This window comes from Eptesicus fuscus, chromosome 8 (assembly GCF_027574615.1).
Source record: "Eptesicus fuscus isolate TK198812 chromosome 8, DD_ASM_mEF_20220401, whole genome shotgun sequence".
Taxonomy (NCBI): domain Eukaryota; kingdom Metazoa; phylum Chordata; class Mammalia; order Chiroptera; family Vespertilionidae; genus Eptesicus; species Eptesicus fuscus.
Genome location: NC_072480.1, coordinates 16119717 through 16141301, shown reverse-complemented (window position 1 = coordinate 16141301; position 21585 = coordinate 16119717). Strand labels below are relative to the sequence as shown.

The 21585-nt window shown below is 36.9% G+C and overlaps 1 protein-coding gene across 3 annotated transcripts in view; it reads left to right on the top strand.

The window, feature by feature from the left end:
• Positions 1–21585, top strand: part of FNDC3A (fibronectin type III domain containing 3A) — a 209224-nt gene that overhangs the window by 102340 nt on the left and 85299 nt on the right. For 2 of the 3 annotated variants that reach the window (XM_054719803.1, XM_054719802.1), the window contains exon 4: positions 18427–18503. In XM_054719803.1, the coding sequence (XP_054575778.1) occupies positions 18427–18503 (77 nt within the window). Of the gene's footprint in view, positions 1–14501; positions 14555–18426; positions 18504–21585 lie in introns of those variants that run through there. The other variant, XM_008145575.3, reaches the window with a different exon arrangement.

Here is a 21585-nt window from a genome sequence, read left to right as displayed (position 1 = left end):
ACACACATCTCTGCTCTTCTCCTTTCCCTCCTCCCCACTTGCTCTGACAGCCCACCTTAATGTTTCAGTGAGCAGATCTCTCAGATATGTTTGTGTGTTGAGCAGGGAATCTTTTGTTGAATTATAGCTGTTCAAATTGTATCTTCAAGGTAGAGACCAGAGGAAGCTCTCCTGCCACTATTCCTCTAGGACTTGAATCTTGATGGCCTTTAAAATATATATGTATATTTCAGAGAAGGAAGAGGGATAGAAACATCAATGATGAGAGAGAATCATTGATTGGCTGCCTTCTGCATGCCCCACACTGGGGATTGAGCCCACAACTCCGGTACCCTGACCAGGAATTGAACTGTGACTTCCTGGTTCATAGGTCGACGCTCAACCACTGAGCCACGCCAGCTGTGCTTGATGGACATTTATTTGATTACACATTATTAAGAATGTTAACAGAATTAGACCTTTTTGTAATAAGGAAAAATATTACTTTCAATGAAGATATATACATTAGAAATAATTTTGGCACATTTCTTTGAAGTGCCTGTCATATGATAGGATTACAGGAGTGTGCTTTTTTGTGATATGATAGGATTACAGGAGTATGCTTTCTATATAATTGATAATTTTGACAAGTATAAATTGATTAAATAATCATTAATGATGTTTTAACCCCTTATAAATTTTGTTCAATTTTATTTTATAAAATTGATAGATTTTTTTCTTTAAAACTCATATCCTAAGCTCATTAAGGAAATTGGTAAACCATACAGTCTATTTTGGTGCAGGTAAGAAAATGCAAACTGAACTACATTAAGATGTTATTTTCACTTTTCAGATTGAACTAGTGAGGATATGTTAATGAGAATATTCATTAGTTCAAACTCTAAGATTTGGTAATGTTAAAAATGTAAATTCTCTTTAATATAGCAATTCTACTTCTAGTAATTTACCCTAAAGATATACTAACACATCTATAAAATGTCTGTGCAAAGATATTCATTGCAGCATTGTTTGTAATAGCAACAGGTTGAATATAACTTGACTTTCTATCTCCTGGGAATAGTTAAATAAATTGTGGTTCATTGTTATAGCGTAATACTTGGCAGCCATTAAGAGACTGAAGTAGCTCTACATGTACAATATGGAAAGATCTCTAAGCTATATTATTAAGGTACAGAACAATATGTATAGTATACCAACATTTGTATTTTTAAATATACACATAATTGCTTTTATATGCATAGAATATTTTTGAAAGGATTTACAAGAAACAAAGAATGGTTGTTTTTGAGAGGGAAATTGTATAGCTGGGGCACAAGGTTGAAAAGGAAGGTCCCAAACCTCCAAAATGTTTCATAATCACAGGCAAAGAGACTGGGGAAAGCCCAGTCTCCTACCGTTCTCTACTTAATCTTATTATAAACTAGAGGCCAGGTGCACGAATTCATGCACCAGTGGGGTCCCTCGGCCTGGTCTACATGATTGGGCCGAAACCAGTTTTCTGACATCCCCCAAGGGATCCCGAGAGGGTGCAGGCCGGATGCCAGAGGTTGGCCAGCCAGGGAGGGGCCATGGGAGGGCTCCAGGGTATGTCCGGCCCATCTCGCTCAGTCCCGATTGGCTGCACCCCAGCAGCAAACTAACCTACCAGTCAGAGTGTCTGCCCCCTGGTGGTCAGTGCACGTCATAGCAACTGGTTGATCGGTTGATTGTCTGCCCCCTGGAGGTCAGTGCACGTCATAGCAAGCAGTTGAGCGGCCTTAGCATATCATTAGCATATTATGCTTTGATTGGTTGAACGGCCGACCAATTGACCAGACACTTAGCATAGTAGGCTTTTGTTATATAGGGTTATTTACATAAATAAGACTCTATTTCCCAATCTGGTAATGTTTGAACCTGAAGTGAATGAGAGGGAAATGAGGCCTCTATTCCTATCTTTGCCTTTTGTGGAGTTTTCTCCTAACTCTTTGCAGTCTTTCACATGTCAATAACACAATGAGTTTTTAATCTCCCTTTTCCATTTAAGACCCTATTAGCTGACGGGACTTGCCCTGAGAAGGTTGGGATGAGTAGGGTAAAATAGGAAAAACAGCAGATGATCACAATATGTAAATCATGATAGAGGAAAAATAAGACCTTATAGTCCAGTCTTCTGATGAAAGTTGATAGTCAGTAAGTATAGAAGTATTTTCAACTATGAAATGGCATTTGGTTTTTACCATAGAAAATCCAGATTTAAAGGGTACCCCTTAAAAAGAAATATGAAGCCAACTATCTTAGTAATTTTTGTTTTTGTTTTTTTTAATCCTCAAGTGAGGATATGTTTATTGATTTTTTTATGTTTTAGGAGAGAAGGGGTGGGGGGAGAGAGAAATATTGATGTGAGAGAGAAGCATCTATTGGTTACCTCCCATACTCGCCTGTCCAGGGATCAAACCTGCAACCTAGGTATGTGCCTTGACCAGGAATCAAACCCACCACTTCGTGGTGTACAGGACGATGCTCCAACCACTGAGCAACACCAGCCAGGGCACTGTCTCAGTAATTTTTATATTTTTCAAATATTTCTTTCAGATGATTAACAGTTTAAAAGACAAATGAACCTTTTCGTTTTTCTTTTCTTTTTTCTTCTTTTTCTCAATTTCTCATAAGAAACAAACTAGCAAGTGCCTGAGAGCATAGGAAAGGATCCTTGGCATGTTTTCAAGTTAGGATGATTATGTCAAGTTAATGATGATACAAGAAAAGATATTAAACATCTCCAGTTGTCATCTCCCTTTGTCCAGTTCTCCCGGGAAGTGATAAAATAGAAGGAAGGATAATGCTTTAAAGTCTAGAAGCCTAGTTTCTTTTCAGAAGAACCTACAGCAGAATGGGAACATTCTGTGTCAAGCCTCCAGGGATAGGTTCCATTCCTTTAACCAGAGAGGAAATCTCAAATTTCAGGTAAATATGTTTAATTCAGGAAGAAGATATTTTGAAACATTATATATGGTTACTCATAATAAGCCATCTTCTCCAATCATCTGTAACCATAATAGATATTAGCATTTTGATGTCAATAAAACTAAAAGCAATAAAAGCCCCAAAAAGGTGACAGTGGGAAAAAGACTCTGAGGTAACAATGAATTGTGAGGCCACCCTGTAGTGCTCCAAATCTAAACCTAAATGTTATTTGTCAAATATAACATCCTACCTAATAAAATAGTAATATGCAAATTGACCACACCTTCGCTACGCCAAGCCACGCCCACCAGCCAAAGCCACACCCGCCAGCCAATCAGGGCGAGTATGCAAATTACCCAACAAAGATGGCGGTTAATTTGCATACGCTGAGGGAGGGAGGAGTGAAGGCTGAAGACAACTTAGAAGGAAGAGGGAGGAAAAGCGGAAAGCAAGGTGGCTGCCAGAGGGAAAGCCCGGGCGGGGCCGGGCAGCTGGGAGGAGCGGGGCGGGCGGCAGCGGCGTGCGGGTGCAGGCTCGGCAGCCGCAATGGCAGTGGCGGCGGTGGCAACGCACACGGCCACAGCGGCCGCCTGCAGGATTCTTCCTGCAAATGGGCTAATAGTGTTATATAAAACTAGAAGCCCAGTGCATGAATTGTGCACCAGTGGGGTCCCTCGGACTGGCCTGTGGGATCGGGCCAAAACCGGCTCTCTGACATCCCCCGAGGGGTCCTGGATTGTGAGAAGGCGCAGGCAAGACCGAGGGACCCCACTGGTGCATGATCAGGGCCGGGGAGGGACGCAGGATGTTGTCCAGCCAGGGAGGGGTTGTGGGAAGGCTCCAGGGCATGTCTGGCCTGTCTTCACTCACTTCCAATCGGCCGGACCCCTGCAGCAAGCTAACCTACCAGTCGGAGCATCTGGCCCCTGGTGGTCAGTGCACGTCATAGTGACTTGTCGACTGGTTGACTGTCTGCCCCCTGGTGGTAATTGCTTGTCATAGCAAGCGGTTGAGCGGCCTTAGCATATCATTAGCATATTACGCTTTGATTGGTTGAACGGCTGACTGGTCAACCAGACACTTAGCATATTAGGCTCTTATTATTTAGGATGCTTAATTAATGGTGGCTTATTCTACAACAGATGTGTCTAAAGGACCTAGATAACTCATATGGGCTGGTGGAACCTTAAGACATGTTTTAAAAAGTCCGGACCTTAAACCACAGAAACTGTGAGGAAACTTAAAGATAAATATACTCTATTATGTGGGAAATCTATAATCTAAAATTTGAAAGCTTACCTAATATGTAAAAAGAACCTAGTACAACCCTTTTCAACATCAGCAGTAATGATTTAATGCAATCTGTGCACATGTTGGATGACTGGTTTGCCTTGTCATATGGGCACTTTTTTTTCAACCCTTATGGCCTTAATGTTAGATTCTGACAGGATTTGCGTCATTGATCCATATCACTGCCTGTCTGATGTCAGGATGTAGATGTGCAGTTATTGAGACATATGTGCTACAATAAATCCCAAGCTCTATTTCCTACTAGGATAACAAAGAATGATTCATCATTGTTCACATTAGACTGATACTAAAAATAGCAGTGTTCACAAGCTGTTATATGTATGTACATTAATATCACAGTCTTCATAGCTTTCTAAAAAGCACTGAAAATACTTTTGTTTAGAAACAAGTGCTTGGTAAACACATCTCCTACTTCAAGTTTTTTATCTATATATAGTTCAATTTAACCATAATAAGAAGTCATGCTTCAAATTTTCTTAGTGTGCTTATCAATAATATATCTAAATCCTTAGCAAATATAATTATAGAAATTTTCAATTACCTGTACACAGATAAATGAAATTGCCCATAATTCTGAATCATACTTAGGCCCCAAATCATCTAAGCAGTGAATAATGACCATGATTTTTTATCTTCTGTAATTTCCTGCCTGATTCTATTCTCAAATTATAATCACCAATTAGTTAAATTCCTAGACTTAAGGCAAGTACTAATTGCCTACCTCATCTGAATAAGTGTTGCCAGGTATTGTGTAGCCTTAACAAATAAGCATTTCCTATTAATAGGATATCCTTATATCCCACTTTATCTAGAACAATCATAGTTTATCCTGTCATCTTGGTATGTAACCAGCTTAACGTTTGTCCTAGACTATTCATTTTTAAACATAATATAATTAGTAGTTACATTTAAATAAGCTGTGATACATCTGGTAAACCATAATATTATGTTTCCAGATTCTAGCATGATCTCAGAATTCTAAGTAAGCAAGTTATTCATCTCTTGTTTTTATGTTAACCTGTGATTAAATCTTAAAGGCAACCAGAATAAACCATTTCTCTTTTCCTGACCCTTGCCAGAAGCAAGTCAAGGAGAACAGTTAAGGGACTTTGTAGCAAAGCAAAGTACTCTTAGATAGAGAGAGCTAAGGACTGCTAACTCCTTCCAGTCTTCTGGAGGTGGTGGTGGCAGAAGTCATATGTGAGGTTGCTGGCCACTTGATGTCATCAGACCACTAGTTGGAGGGATCAATGGGAAGCATTTAGGTTAGATGAATGTGAAATATATACAGTAAGTAAAATCTAAATATTCCTGCAACAAAATATATTAAAAAAATAGTCTGAGTGGTTTTGTCATTTATTATGTAAATCTATAACTATTTGTTATTGCAGTGCTTTTTTTGTTTTGCAATAAACCCTTTCAGCAACAATGAGCTAAAAAATCTAAATTTTGTGAAATATTCAAAAGAATCATAAAATTCAATAAGGTTTTTTTTGGTAAAAAATATTTGAAGGTATATCAGTAAAAATAATTTGGATTGAATATGTCACATTTTAAAAAATATATATTTTATTGATTTTAGAGAGAAAGGGAGAGGGAGAGAGAGAGAGAAACATCAATGATGAGAGAGAATCATTGATTGGCTGCCTCCTGCACGCCCCCTACTGGGGACCGATCCCGCAGCCCAGGCATGTGCCCTTGGCCGGTATCGAACCCCAGGACCCTTCATTCAGTCCACAAGCTGACGCTCTATCCATTGAGCCAAGCCAGCTAGGGCTGAATATGTCACATTTTAATAAGATTTTAAAAAATAGATATCCTTCACTTAGCAGAATTTGCTTCCAGCTCACCAGATAGTACCTCAGAATCAGGGTATTTTTAATATAACTGTTATAGTCCTAAATTAAAATATTATAGAAAAGATTTAATTGAAGGTATTTTCATTCTCAAAATAATTAACCATAAAATATAACAGCTGCAGGCAATTTTATGAAAAAAATTAAAAATAGACTGTATTGAAAAGAGAAAATTTTCAGTTAAATACCAGTGATATGGAATTCTAGACAGTATAGCTAACAAACTAATTAAAATACATGGATATGTACTAATAATAATTGTTCTGCTTATACTATTTAATATTCAGATATTCAATATAAGGTAGTTGATAAAATGATCTTTAATGCACTCTGTGTTTTTATTTTTTATTTATTTAACCTTTTGCACTCGGATGTCGAGTGTGACTCGACACGGTTAGCATCGGTAGCAGGTCGAGAAAAAAGCAAGCGAGTGCAAAGGGTTAATTCTTTATTGTTTAAAGTATTATATATAGTATTACAAATGTCTCCTTTTTTCCCCATTGACCTCTCCCCAGCCACCCCCACCCTCCAACATATGCCCCTCTCCCCCCCGCCCCCCCCCCCCCCTAGTGTCTGTGTCCATTGGTTATGCTTATATGCATGCATACAAGTCTTTGGTTGATCTCTTACCCCTGCCCCACCTCTAATGTATTTTTAATAAAACATTTTACTTTTTAAATATTTTAATAGAACTCCTTTTCTTACCCCTCAATATAATAAAAATAATCAATTAATTATGTTAACCCCTCCTACAGTTTTGAGACTAAAAATATCCTTTCTTTATGAAATGATATGATGTTATATAGGATAGTTTTCCTTCTATCTGTCCTTAGTTCTCCCTCCTTTATTTTTATATCATTTAATTTTTTTAAAAGCTGGTTACCTTAATAAGTCTCTATAAAATTTTATTGGCACATAAATCCAAATACATGGGAAATAGTATATTAAAATATAGTTGTGTGTCTGTATGGATTCCCAGCTACCCTCATTCCCAGTCAATCCAACTAGTCTTATTGTAACCAAACAAAAAATGGAGGTTCAACTGCCTGCCACAACAAAAGTCAAATTCATGAGGCAGGTGCTGGTGCAGAAGGAAAGAAGTTTTATTCAAGAGCCATATGACCTGGGAGAATGGCAGACTCCAGTCTCAAAGACCAATCTCTCTTCCTGCCCAAGCCCACCATTCTTAGAGGGATGGTGGGGGAGCTTTTTTCCTATCCAATTATCTTGCTAACTTTTTGTGCACTTGGGCCCTGTCCATTCAAATTTCTAGCTTTTGGCAAGCTCAGTGTAAGAACCTCCCCTTGCCTTCATCTTGGCCAATGGGGGAGACTCCTTGGCACTCCGCCTGACTGTGTACAGTAACATTAGGATAATCCTCACAGTTGCATTTTTACTTTTTAAGGAACCTCCATATTGGCTTCATCAATCTGCATTCCCACCAACCATGAGAGTTCCCTTTTCTCCGTATCCTCACCAGCACTTGTTATTTGTTGACTTATTAATGATAGCCATTTTGATAGATGTGAGATGATATCTCATTATGGTTTTAATATTCATTTCTCTGATGATTAGTGATGTTGACATGCCAAGTCATTGGGGCCATGCTCTATGGCAGTTTGAGACATACAGTTCTTGATCTGTAGAAGATAAGGGCTAGCTTGACACTATGGCCCTTGGAGTCTTAATTTTAATCACATTTCAGCTCATACAAATGGGAGAGGTTATATATCCCAACTCTAGAAAGGGCATAAGACCTCACTCATTAGATAATTTTTCTATCTTAACTTTCCCTTTTCTTCAAGTTGTCACCTATTTTGTTTCGGGGTTTTATTTTGGGAGGGGGCGTAGCTTTTGTTTTTGATATGTGTATCTCTTAAATCTCCTAAAATTATCTTTTAGAACAAGTTTGGCTATTAAATGATTCACTGACTTAATAGTTTTCCATAAGATATCCTCACTTAAGAAACTTGTAGAATCTTATCTTTGTAACAGTTAAGTGAGTTACATTTAGATACACTTTGCTTTGTTATCATTATATACTCAGCAGATATTTGGGTGTATTGTGTGGGGTCTTCCATTCAAATGTTCAGTGTTTTTCTATTTGTGGTTTATCTTCAATTGAACTTTGGTATTATTGTGCTGCAGTTTTCTCATTTTGTAATTGGTAATATGTTCTGAACAACAGAGGTAGTATAGTATAATGTGAAGAGCATGGATTTCAGAGCTAGACCACCTAATTCTGTTTTCAGTGTACTAGCTGTGACGCTTTGCAAGTTACTTAATATCTTTGTAGCTTAGTTTCCTCACCTATAAAATGGAAATAATAGTTGTTCTATTTCATAGGAATATTATACAGATTAAGTAAGTTAATATCTGTAAAGCCCTTAGACCAGAGCCTGATACCCAGTAAGTGCTTCTCAATAATGTCACCCAAGTATAGTGCTAGTGATTGTGTTGACAAGCCTACCTGAAAATTAGTAGTTCAGAAATGGGTTAAAATGTTATTAATAATTCCATACAATTGGTATGATATGTCATGGTATTAATTTAAGAGAGCCCTCTGCAAAATAGTTGATAGTGTTTTGAAAAAAATCAGGCTCATATTAAGTTTTCTAAAATTGTCATTTTACCAGGTAAGAAAGGGAAAATGGAAACTATGCAGCCAGCACAGGTCCACAGTTCAGGCTCTTGAGGTTCAGGCAGTCTCAGGGAGTGTCGGAGATGGGTACGTGGAGAAACTGCATTTTGTGGCTCTGGGAAAGGGGCCATTTTTCTCCCCTGTGCACCTGACCAGTAACACTCCCCACTTACAGGAGGTCCACTAGCCCCACCCTCCTCACTCCCTGTGTCCCCACCCTGCCAGTCTTGCACCTTGCAGAGAAGTCTGCTGGCTGTAGTCAGCCTGGGCCCAATGTGCAGACATGCTTGGAAGGCAGACTCAGGAGTTGGTTGTACAGCTGGCAGGCAGAGACAGATCTGGGGGTGTCTTGTGATTTTTGTTGACCTGTCCCTGGGCTTGGCATGGGTGGCAGCAGGTCTTGGTACACAGTTTGGCCCCTTTCATGTGGAACTAGGTTTAGAAGAGGCAACCACAAACTGTGGATCTCTTTGTAACTCCAAAAAGGTAGCCCAGGGCTGGTCACAGGCAGCACATGACATTGACCTGTGCCAGAGATCCTCCCAGGAGTGCCCAGAATCAGCACTGTCCTGTGGAAACCTTCAGACCACATCAGAGCACAACCCAACTAGCTCTGCAAGTGGCACACCCAAAGGGAGATCTTAGCGGGCACCAGATCATGCTGGGGCAAATTTCACTTCATCAGGTCAGCTCCCACAGTACAACTTGTGCACTGTGGTCAGGGTCAATCCTCACAGTCAGCCAGGCTGAAGGTCAGCCCCACCCACTGACAGGCCAAAAGCAATCAAGACTCAGTTACAACAGAAGGCTCACATAACCGACACACTGGACATTCCTGAAGCACTTCCACAATAATCATCAGACTGTGTCATTGAAACTCACAAGATACCTACTACATAAGGCAACCATACCAAGACTGGAGACAGCAGATCTACTTAATATACACAAACAAATACAGAGAGGTAGTTAAAATGGGGATACAAAAAAAAAAAAAAGCATGCCCCAAATGAAAGAATCAGAGCAATCTGGAGAAAAAGAACTAAATAAAATAAAAGGCTAGCATTCAAAATAATGTACAGAGATTATAAAATGTTAAAGGAATTTCTTTAAGAATAAAGAAAAAGAAGACCAACATAATTATAAAGAATAAAATGGCAAGAAATATGTACCTATCAGTAATCACTTTAAATATAAATGGATTAAATGCTCCAATCAAAAGATGCAGGGTAGCTGAATGGATATGAAAACAAGACTCATGTATATGTATGCTTTCTACAAGAAACCCACATCAAAACAAAAGACACAAAGATTGAAAGTAAAGGAATGGAAAATTATATTTTATGCAAATAGAGACCAAAAAAACTGGGGTACCAATACTTAAATCTAACAAAGTAGATATTAAAACAAAAACTATAATAAGAGAAAAGGAAGGACATTACATATGATAAAGGGATTAATCCAGCAAAGGATATAAGCCTTGTAAACATTTATGCACACAACATACAAGCCTCTTCTCTAACCACAATGGTATGAAACTAGTAACCAATTTCAAGAAAAATTTTTGAAAAACACAAACACCTCGAGGCTAAATAACATGTTACTAAACATGAATGGGTTAACAATGAGATGAAGGAAGAAATCAAAAGTTACCTTGAGACAAATGAAAACTCAAAATCTCTGGGACACAGTAAAAGCAATCCTGAAAGGGAAATTCATAGTATTGTAGGCCTCAAGAAAAAGCTCAATCTAATTTTACACTTAAAGGAACTAGAAAAAGACCAACAAATAAAGCCCAAAGTGAATAGAAGGATGGAAATAATGATCAGTATGGAAATAAATGGAATAGAGTTAAAAAAAAAAAAAAACACAATACAAAAGATCAAAGAAACCAAGAGCTGGTTTTTTGAAAAGATAAACAAGAAAAAAAGAGAGGGGCCCCAAATAAATAAAATCAGAAATGAAAGAAGAAAAGTAACAACTGACACCACAGAAATACAAGGGATTATAAGAAAAGACTATGAACAACGATGTGCCACCCAATTGGACAATCTGGAAGAATGGGATAAATTTCTAAATACGTACAATCTTTCAAAATTGAGTCAAGAAGAAACAAAACCTGAACAAACTGGTTACAACCAATGAAATCGAATCAGTAATCAAAAACTCCAGCAAACGTTCTGGACTGGATGACTTCACGGGTGAATTTTACAGGATATTCAAAGAAGAACTAACGTCTACCCTTCTCAAACTATTCCAGAAATTCGAGAAAATGCTCATTGCTGTATAATGCATTCCTATGTATCCTCTCGTTTTGTTTTATATGAAAATTTTTGACTTATGCACTTCCTTGAATTAACAAGTTCTTTAGAAAATATAAAATGCATCTGTCTTATACTTTCCCCATTATAACTGAAAGATCCTTGAAAGTATGGATCATGTCACTAATCTTCAGCATTAGAACTTGGTGACAATTGCACAATAGAAAAGGTATAGAACTAAGTCTCCTTAGAATGGTCCTGAAGACAGGTGAAAATATGAATGGGACCAAAATGACCAATAAAGCAAAGACCGAGTGGAGAAGAAAGTGGTGGAGGTAATAACAAGTGTAGATGTGGAGAGATAGCTTTGACCTAGTAAAGGAACAATAATTCTGAAAATAACATTGGAAGGGTCCAATTTTATGCTGAGATATGTAGATGAGGTCAGTTTGGGGAAGGTCTTGAAAGCGTAGTGAGGATCTCTGATAATCTCTCTAGAAAACAGGATCATTATTAATCATTGATAAATTCCTGAAAGAATCCCTGAGCAATACTGACTGCTGAGTTGAAGTTCTAGATAACTACATTTATAAGCAAGACAGTCTGAGTGCTATTTTTTAAATATATTTTTATTGACTTCAGAGAGGAAGGGAGCAGGAGAGAGAGATAGAAACATCAATGATGGAGAGAATCATTGATTGATTGCCTCCTGAACACCCCCTACTGGGGTTCGAGCCCGAAACCCAGGCATGTGCCCTTGACAAGAATCGAACCCAGGACTCTCTGGTCCACAGGCTGGCACCCTATCCACTGAGCCAAACCAGCTAGGGCCTGAGTGTTATTTGATTTCTACAGTTCAGGTCCAAGAGAAGGGAAGGTCATTATCTGATTGATTGGATTTGGGGATTTTTCAGGGGAGAGGATGGGGAAGAAAGTCAGTCTATGAAGGCAGTATTGAATCAGAAGAAAGGGGAGATCATTATGAGAAAAAACAAATGTAGAAGAGAACTGGAGAGATGAAAGATAGATATGGTGGCCAGAGACTAAAACATTAAACTTTTTAAAAATGTACCTTTATTGTTGAAAGTATTACAGATGTCCTTTTTCCCCCATTGACCCCTTCCACCCTGCACCCACCTCTCCCAGGCCTTCACTCTGCACTATTGTCTGTGTCCATGGGCTTTGCATATAAGTTCCCCAGTTAATCACTCTCTACTCACCCCTGCTATCCTTCTGAGATTTGTCCGTCTGTCCCATACTTCTATGTTTCTGGATCTGTTTTGTTCATGAAACTTTAAGATTTCTAACATGAGAGTGGAATTCTAAGTGAAAGTTTCAGGATGTGTCTTTGAACATGGGTTACTAAAAACAGAATGGAAGAGAAGAATTCAAGAAAGTTTGAGGCTAGGTTTTTGAGAACTGTGAAATAGTGCCAAAGTTCTCAGTGAGGACTGAGCATGACAGCAGTTAGATGGGGTAGAAGGTAACATACTCATATGGTTAACCTCAAGGAAAAAGAAACTTTAGCATGAAATGGGAACAGCAGTGGTAATGGAGAAGCAGCCTTGGGGTATCTGGAGACTGCCTCAGAAGAGAAAGGGAGGTCTCTGCTCCCAGGGCTGCTAGAAAAACTGTCCTAAAGGAGAGCCAGGTTTCATTTAAGGGAAGTACATGAACAGGTGTTCTGTGAAAAGGTTGATCTGTGAAAAGGTTGAGAACATAAGGGAATTTAATAATGGGGGAAAGGTTCTACTGAGCACAATTGAAAAGGTAGCCAGTGGGTGGAAGGGGGCAAAAGGGAGAAATAGGGACATCTGTTATAATGTCAACAATAAAAATTAAATGTTTTTAAAAATAAAGAAATGGAGACACAGCTGTGTGAGAATACAGCCAAAATGAGGAAGTGGGCTTGCAGGGGCTTGCTTTTTGTTTAGGGACTGAAGATCAGAGGCATGGTTGGAATTACTGAGGCTGAGTCCAATATTTCAGGCCAGCCTTGCCTTTTAGTAGGAACTCAGAAGTCAACAATTCCCTTCCCCGTGTGTGAAATGGTCTTTTAAGGTCTTATCTCCAATGGAGTGTCTAGCATATATTTATTGACATCAGTTATTCCTTGCCAGTTCTTGTTCACTTACTTTGGTCACTGGCCTTTTGAACATGGTTAACTGTTTAATATAGCCTTATATACTGGATTTTCTTCATTGTGTGCCCTTAGCATATTACTTAACTGCATTTAGTTTCTTTGCCTGCCTGATGCCTACTGTACTTATTGTGAGGATTACGTGGGTTAACACATGTAAAACACTCCTGATGATATACTCTGCATTATATATAACTTTTATTGGGGGGGGCGGGGAATAGTGATCATACTTTTACGTATATTAACTATCATTTATTGAGCAGTGCCAACTGTACTTAGTACTTTAAATTTATCAAATATGATTCTTACAATGCTATGAGGTTATTTTAGCCTTTTTGCAGAAGGAAGCAGATTAGAAGAATAAATAGCCTTGCTAATAAATATGGAAGCTGTTATTAAAACGTAACTATTTATACCAAAATTCATTTTCTTTCCACTCTGCAACTTGTTACAAATCATAATAATTATCGTTACCTGTATATTTGTTAGCTATTAATAAATTTCTTTAACATATCACCATAAAGTGATAAAAAGGCCTCCAAAAGTTTTTACAGTCTTCTTCTCCTCTCTTGTAATCTTTGGTCACCTTCCTGGTGTCTAACTATGCCTGGGTAAAGTGCTCTAAGCCTAAACCCATGATCTATCTTTTCAGATTTCACAGATATGAGTAAAAATGCCATCCACAAATATCCATATTAAAATCCAGGGTAAATCTTAAATTTTAAAGAAAGAGAGGGAAAAAAGAAAAGAAAAGAAAACCAGCAATAAAAGTAGTAGCCGTTATTATTAGCTTCAGGGGTAAATACCAGCCTGAAACATAAATCCCCACTTTGGGGACTACATTGATCAAGCTTATGTTCTTAGTCAATTCTTTATGGGCATTTTTAAGGGCCGAGTATGGAATGTGGGTCAAGTTACACAAAGATATTCCACAGTGAATCTAATAAATTAATGTTATTCTATCCTAAACTTTCTAAAGGAAAAGCGCAGGCCGGATAATAAAATTTGAATTAGAATATTTTGCCTGGGATATTACCGCAGAAGCACGTAAACAAAGAGAATCGTTTTACGTCAAATATTTTGTACGTGTATTTTAATGAGCGTTTGAGTTGGCTCATAAGGGAGTCTGAAAGATGGTCAAATTCAAGGCAGCGATAGGAGAAATCATTTAATCGTTTACTACATCCGAAACGCTGCCCACTGGAACGGCTGCCTTTCCTTCTTTCCTTTCCGCGGTTAACTGCGGGTCACGTGATAGCGTCACGTGACTCGGTCAAAGGCTCTTCCTCAGCTTTGGGGGGGGAAGCGAACCGTTCTCCAATTAAAACTGTTAACGTGTACTACGCTGTTTCCTTGTTGGATTTTCTTGTTCCCTGCTGCTACTGTAAAAACAAAATGAGTGGTAAGATTTGCTGACTGTTTTCGAACATTCTGTTTTTATTTTAAAGCATAGGAAGTGCTGTATTAAGCTAAAGTGTGTGCGTGTATGTGTGTGTGTGTGTGCGTGTGTGTGTTTCAGTAGCTGCCAAACCTATCGCTATAAAAATATTTTAAATTGTTGCCACGTAGTTATAAAAGATAAGACTCTAGAGTTGGGCTGATTTCATATTCCACAGAATATTTCTTTCCAGCGTTATTATCTCAGTAGGTTTTTCGTTTTTACAACTGAAATCTGAACATTGGCATCAGATTATTTGGAAGCCATTGTGAAAGCTTGCTTATAAAGAGAATGTGTAGCACATCAGCAGCTCGTTTCATTTTAAGAATTTAAACTCAGAAATATTTGTACATTCTTTTAAAAGAACTCAAATGTGAACGTATGCTAATAAAGAAAATAGAATTTTACTTATACTAGATGATATATCACCTTTAATAAGTCATTGATGGCACTTTTAAGGAATTGAGGTGAGGGGGCTCTCAAATTTCTTAAGACGATTGGTGAATAAAAATGTTTCTTCTGCAAGATTTTGGAATAAGAAATATGCCCTTAAAAATAATCAATAGCTCTATGACTTGGGACAGATTTTGCTCAAATCATTTAGATTATTCAGAAGCTGCTGGGTGTATCTACGGGTTATTCAGATATAGCTACTCATGCAGATGTGCATTTAATGGTACAATCTATAACACTTTTAGCTTCATTGGAATAAAATTCCCCTCACTGCTTTTAATTAGAGTTTGTAGCTAGTCTTTTAGTACTTCCTAAATTAAAAAGTATTATTGTACTAAGGAGGTAATCAAACATTTGTATCAAGTATGTAAGGTTTTAGGGCTTTGCTACTATAGTCAGGAATAGCAACAGAAATGTAAATATTGTAGTTCGAAACATCAGTACTTGTATTTACTATATTTACACAATGGTAGTTTTATGTAAAGTTCAGTGTTACTTCACACCAGTATTTTAGATATAAATGTAGTACCCCTGAATTGCCTCTTTAAAAGCTAATCATGCACCATTTCTACCTCAGAATAAGGAAATTTACTTGCTAGAATGAAATGATTACCTCCTAGGGAAATTAGTTAATCATTATTCCAGGACTGCAATTAGTAATATATTTACTACTGGTTTATTTTGGGTTGGGTTTGTTTTATTCTGTTTTCAGTATCACACTTAAATATAATTAAAGGCTAAAGTAGAATTTCATATTACTAAATTACAAACTATTTGACAGCTTTCAAAGTGTAATATTGTTTGAATTATAACCACATAGTATTTACATATTGATGTTTTTAGTAAAAGAAGGGCAACCCAAAGTAGTTATGTAGTTTTACAGGTTTAAATTTAATCAGAAGTAACTTCTTTACTCTAATGCTAAGAAGAAACAAAACAAAACACTATACTAATGACTTGACAGAATGATTAAATTTGACAACATGTGAAAGGAATCACAGTCCGTGGCATATATACAGTAGTAGAAACTCAATAGATGTTAAATTCCTTTATTAAGATTACAAACAAGATTTTCAAGGAATTCTCTTTCTGGTTCCCAGCTAAATTTCACATATGATTAATAATATCTGTCTAACTCTAAGCCAACTCTCAGGATTCAGAAGTAAACCAGCATTAGTTTAAAACTGTTCTCATTTTCTCTTTGAGTCCAGCATATAGAAGTTAAAAGGTGAGTTTTAGATGAAGCCTTTCTTGCCTAGAGTTATAAAGCACCTCACAAATTTTATTTAGTACATTAATAAGTAATGTCTTAAATTTCAGAAAAATTTGTTTTTCCTTTCTTTTTCAAGAATATAAAGATAATGAGGCCTTAACTTTTCTTAGAAGCATTAGAAGCATCATAGCATGCTTAAGTCTCAAATTACATTAGTTACCAGTAATGCATAATATTTTATTTTAATATTTCCTGAATATGGAATTGAACTATATCCTTAGAAATGAAACGGCCTGATTTTGTATCCTAATTTTACCACTTAGGTAAGCTTAACCTCTCTGCCTTAATTTCCACATCAGGAAAATGAGAGTAATAATATTTCCCTAATAGAATAAGTATGAAGAGAAAAAAAATACATAAAAGGCCTGGCACACAGTAAGTTAGTATTAGCTATATAAAATTAGATATTGTAAGATAATATTCTGAACAACTTCATGTATTTAGTGGACTAGTTTTGAATGGAAAGAGTATTTTATTGAAAAGTCATTTTTATAATCTATTACATAGCATAATTTGGTAGTCTGCCCCCCACACATACATACACGTGCACTCCATACGTCCTCTTAACTACTTGAGTGTTCCCTACTCTCTTCCTTCCCTACCCCTTCTCTTCCCTTTCTTTACTCTCCCCTTCTCTCCTTCCCTTCCAGCCCCTCTGCATTCTCTTCCTGTCCTCTCCCTTACCCTCCCTATTCTCCTGTTGCTTCTCCTACTTGGCCCTCCCTTCCTCTCTCCCTTTTTGCTTTTATCTTGTCCCCTGCCCTCCTCGCCTCTCTCCCCTTTTTTGTTTCCACTGTTTGGTATTTCCTTTCCTGGATCCCCTTTTTTCCTACATTCTCCTTTCAGTTTCTTTCCCTGATCCTTACCTCTTCTCCTTCCTTAGAAAGAGGAATGTAGCTATCTATGGAATTGCTGGCAACCTCCATGCTCTTTATTTTGTTTTTCTGAGTTATGTGTAATGTTACCCGTGAAATTTGTTTCTTTTCTGCCCTATAATTAAGTTTTTCCTCTTTTATTTTTTTTATAACTGAGATCCATTATATGTACTGCAGGTTGAAATTCTACATATAAAAGGAACTCTTTCCCCATTACGTTCTTCATCAGACTCTTGGGTACCTCTCTTTCCTTAGAAATGAGTAAGGCTCTTTGAGAAAGTTTCATTTCAAGTTACTAAAACCATTGGGTGACAGGACAATGCAGTCTAAAGTTACCAGGAAAAGGGGATCTGAAGGTGAGATTTTCTTTTTAAGTTAAATAAAGCAAGTAACATTTTAGTTCCTAGAAAGAATAAAACACACCTTCCAAAGTGCCTGTTTTATCTCAGAAAGGTTAAGAGAAAAGGTAAACAAGATACAATATTTATAAAAGTTGTTTGGAAAAGATAACACTATAAAAATGAAAGGAAACGTAGAATAAAACAAGCTGAATTTTCTTTTTTTGTCTTAAGAACTTTTAAGTGTAAGAAACAAAACCTTTTTCTGTGACTAAAAGTACATGTATGGTGTTTTTATTTGTTCTCAGGCCCCCACAGACATGGCTTACACATTACACAAGAGGCTTATTTAACCCTAACAAAACAAGTTCCAAATTCCTAACTATTCTTCCTTTTATTGTTTTTTCCTCTTGAGTTTTTCTTGATTTTTCCCTATTGCTTTTCAAAATTTTGCCTTTTTTATCTTTCATTTGTTTTATATGCAAAGTTTGGTTTTATTTTCCTCAAGGTCAGTATTTCTAAATTTGCACAATAATAAGAGTCACCTGGGATATTTATAAAGTAAATATACTGATTCAAGACTCCCGTTTACTATAAGCATACTAAATAAAAATCTCTAGGAGAGCCTGGAAATCTGTATTTGTAAAAGTTTCTCTGGTGACTATTATGATCACCAGGCAAGTTTGAGAAACACAGCTGCAGGTAAAGCAGTCGGTGCACTTTATAAGATAAAGTTTCATATTTTATAACATGAATCATCTGAGTTTCTTTTTATAGTTATATAGTCCCTATTAGTTTGAGTGTTTAGATGAAATATTCAGGTGTAATTCAAATTGTTTTCAACTTTAGCTTGCTAAGTAATCCTGGATTAATACATCATTTCTGTGGCCCATTCAGGTCCTGCTCAGGTTCCAATGATGTCTCCAAATGGTTCTGTGCCTCCTATTTACGTGCCTCCTGGGTATGCCCCACAGGTATGTTTTTATGTTATTTTTCTTTTAATACCTATATAAGAGAGATCATAATGTTACTTTAATTTCCCAGTACAGTGTATCTTTGGTAAATTTGTTTCAAGTACTTTAGTGCATTTGGTGTATTTGGAAAGGAGAAAAAAATTAAATTGGTAGCACTCATCATTTGTTTTTTCTTTGGGTGGTGAATTATAATAGAGAATAAATTCTAGAGTTTTGTTCCCTGAATATGTGAATAATGTAAGTACTATAAAGGTTAAAAGGTACCCAAGATATGCTTCCAACCTTATTCATACAATGGCTCACAGATACCCATAATAACTGTATGGCACATTGTAGTAAGTCGAAGAGAATTGAGACCTGTAAACCTGCAACTCTAAGGACTAAGGGGATCAATATTATCAAACACCTGTAAGGCTTCCCTGCACACCAGTTGGGAATTTCTCACTTAAAGAATAAAGTATAATTAACTAACTTACATAGGCAAACTGAATTAAACTATAATATACTGCAGGTGTTCGGTATATTCTGCTACTAAGATTCTGTGTAATTTGTACTCATTCCTAAAATCTTTTTGGAAGTACAAAGTTTATTTTCCTTGCAATGAATTTATACTTGAAATTTTCTTCAGGCCCTCTTATTTCCTTCCTAATCATGCCACAATATTGATTGGCTATTGTAGTGGATTCATTGCCCATTCTATGAAGTCCACCACTATATGAATGGCAGCAAAAAAAAATACCATGCTTGTGGGGAGAATGGAAGCAGTATGAAAATTAGAGTCAGAAAAGCTAGATGCATACTTATTTTAAAACCTGGCTAGCTGCATGGCCTTAGACATATCAACTTCCTTGAATCTCATTGTCTTCACTGTAAGATGAGATGATAGCATATTTGAAAGTACTTTGTAAGCTTTTCAGAAAAATATTCTGCTATCTCTACTTTTGTTTAACACACTGACTCCTTAATTTATTGTAGTGTCCATTCTGCCTGTTACCTAACTAAATCTGCTTTGCTATGTACCAACCCCAGAGGCATTTTTTTCAAGCTTGATCTTCTTTGACCTCTATACATTTGACACCATTGATATGGGTTACTCCAGATTTCCTTGACATAATGCTATTCTGATTCTCTCTACTTCTCTGGTTGCTTCATTGCAGACCTTTCTCCACTTATATAAGACCAGACCTGTTTCAACAAACGTATTGAATGATGCTGTGTGCCAAGTTATGTATTGGGTACTAGTGACAGAAAGATGATTAAGACAAACTATTTTGGTATAATTATAAGGTATCCTGCTGTTTTCTCAGCTAACAGTACTTTTTGTTTTTATGGCAAATTCTTGCCCTTCTCATTAATGACCTCCTAGAAGTATCTTTCCTTCCTTGAACCTTTCCAGGTGCCTGTGCTTTTGGGTTCTCATGGCACATTGTGATCCCTCTTTCAGTGAATGAATCACAGGTTAGTTAATAAATTATCTTTCCTAAGAAGATTATGAATTATTACAGTTCCCCTATTCAACAGTAAAATGTATTGAGTGCTCACATATGCCAGGCACTCTGCTAGGTGCTTAGGATATATCCATGAATAAAAGAGGCAAAGACTTACGTCCCTCTGTAGTTTACATTCTTGTGAGGAGAAACAAGCAGCAAGCATAATAAATGGATAAATCATATAATGTATTAGGTGGTGAGTGATATGGGAAGGAAAAGAAAGAAATAGAATTGGTTACATTTTAAAAATGGGGTGGTCAGACTAGGTCTCATTGGGAAGGTGACATTTGAACCCAATCTTGAAGGGCAGATTTAAGCCAGTCATGCGTTTATTTGGGGGAAGAGGATTCTGGGAACAGGGACAGCAAGGAGGCTGCAGTGGCTATACTGAGTACTCAAAGCAGAAAATCTAAGTAATGGGGTCAGAGAGGTAACAGGACCAGATAATAAGTAATCTTACTCATCTTTATTTCCTCAATGCTGACCACAGTGCTTGTTATATAGTAGAAGTTCAATAAGTACTTAGAAATTAATCAAATAATCATCCAAGGTGTGAGGTTCTATATCTTTAGGCCAAGAGCCACTAAAATAATCTTCCCATTTTACTTTGAACTTTTCACTTGTTATCATAAAGAGCCTTTAGTTGGCTTGTTCACTCAAGGAAGTCTAGATTTCTTGACATATAAAACCTTACACAGTTCTGCCCTACCCTTCTCTTGATAGGTCTAATCACATCCCTTTTTGCAGCCAAACATGATTACTCACATACTCACTTGATGTTTTCCTTTCTAAATCCTAACTAAATTGGTTTTGTTAATGCTGTTGCCTGGGGCATGTTATTCATTCCCTCATTTCTGCCTCTTGAAATTCTACCCATCCTTGAAGACCTAGGTTATGTATTTACACACTTCTTGGTTATGTATTTACACACCACCTAGTATTATGATGTACATTTTTTTTTTCCTCTTACGGGATTTTAAGTTTCTTGAGGCTAAGAGGTGCCTTTTAATTATTTTTGTTCTGTGGTAACTAGAATATAGTAGTGTTTTATAAATATTTGTCAAATAAGTGAATGAGCTTTAACAGTAATCTTACTAGAAGGACTATGTGAGGCTAGTGGGCTACTATTATCTATCTTAATTTAAGATTTTTCTCTAGGAAGTGTATCGTTTTCCATTACACAGGGTAATCCAAAGACAAAAATCTAGTCTTATAATGATTGAAATAATATAAGTATCCACTATGTAAGAATGGATTCTAGCTAGCATTTTGACATCACTGTGAAAATGCAATTTCTGATTTTAGAAAATACTAGTTCTAGCACATCTAAGCACTTGATAATTATCCAAATCTTGACATATAAGCAAACATAATTATATAGCAAATTTAGAAGCTAGGAATTGAATCAAATGTTAAGACACATAGGTGGCTATAATTAAGTATAGGTTGTATATTGCTCAGCAGGAGCCATATAGCACATACACCAAGCCTATAAATAGTTATCTGTAGTCTACTTTCAGACTTTTGCACTGATTTCTCCTCATGGCATCAGGTTTAATCACCTTCATCCCCTGCCTTACGTGTTGTTGTTG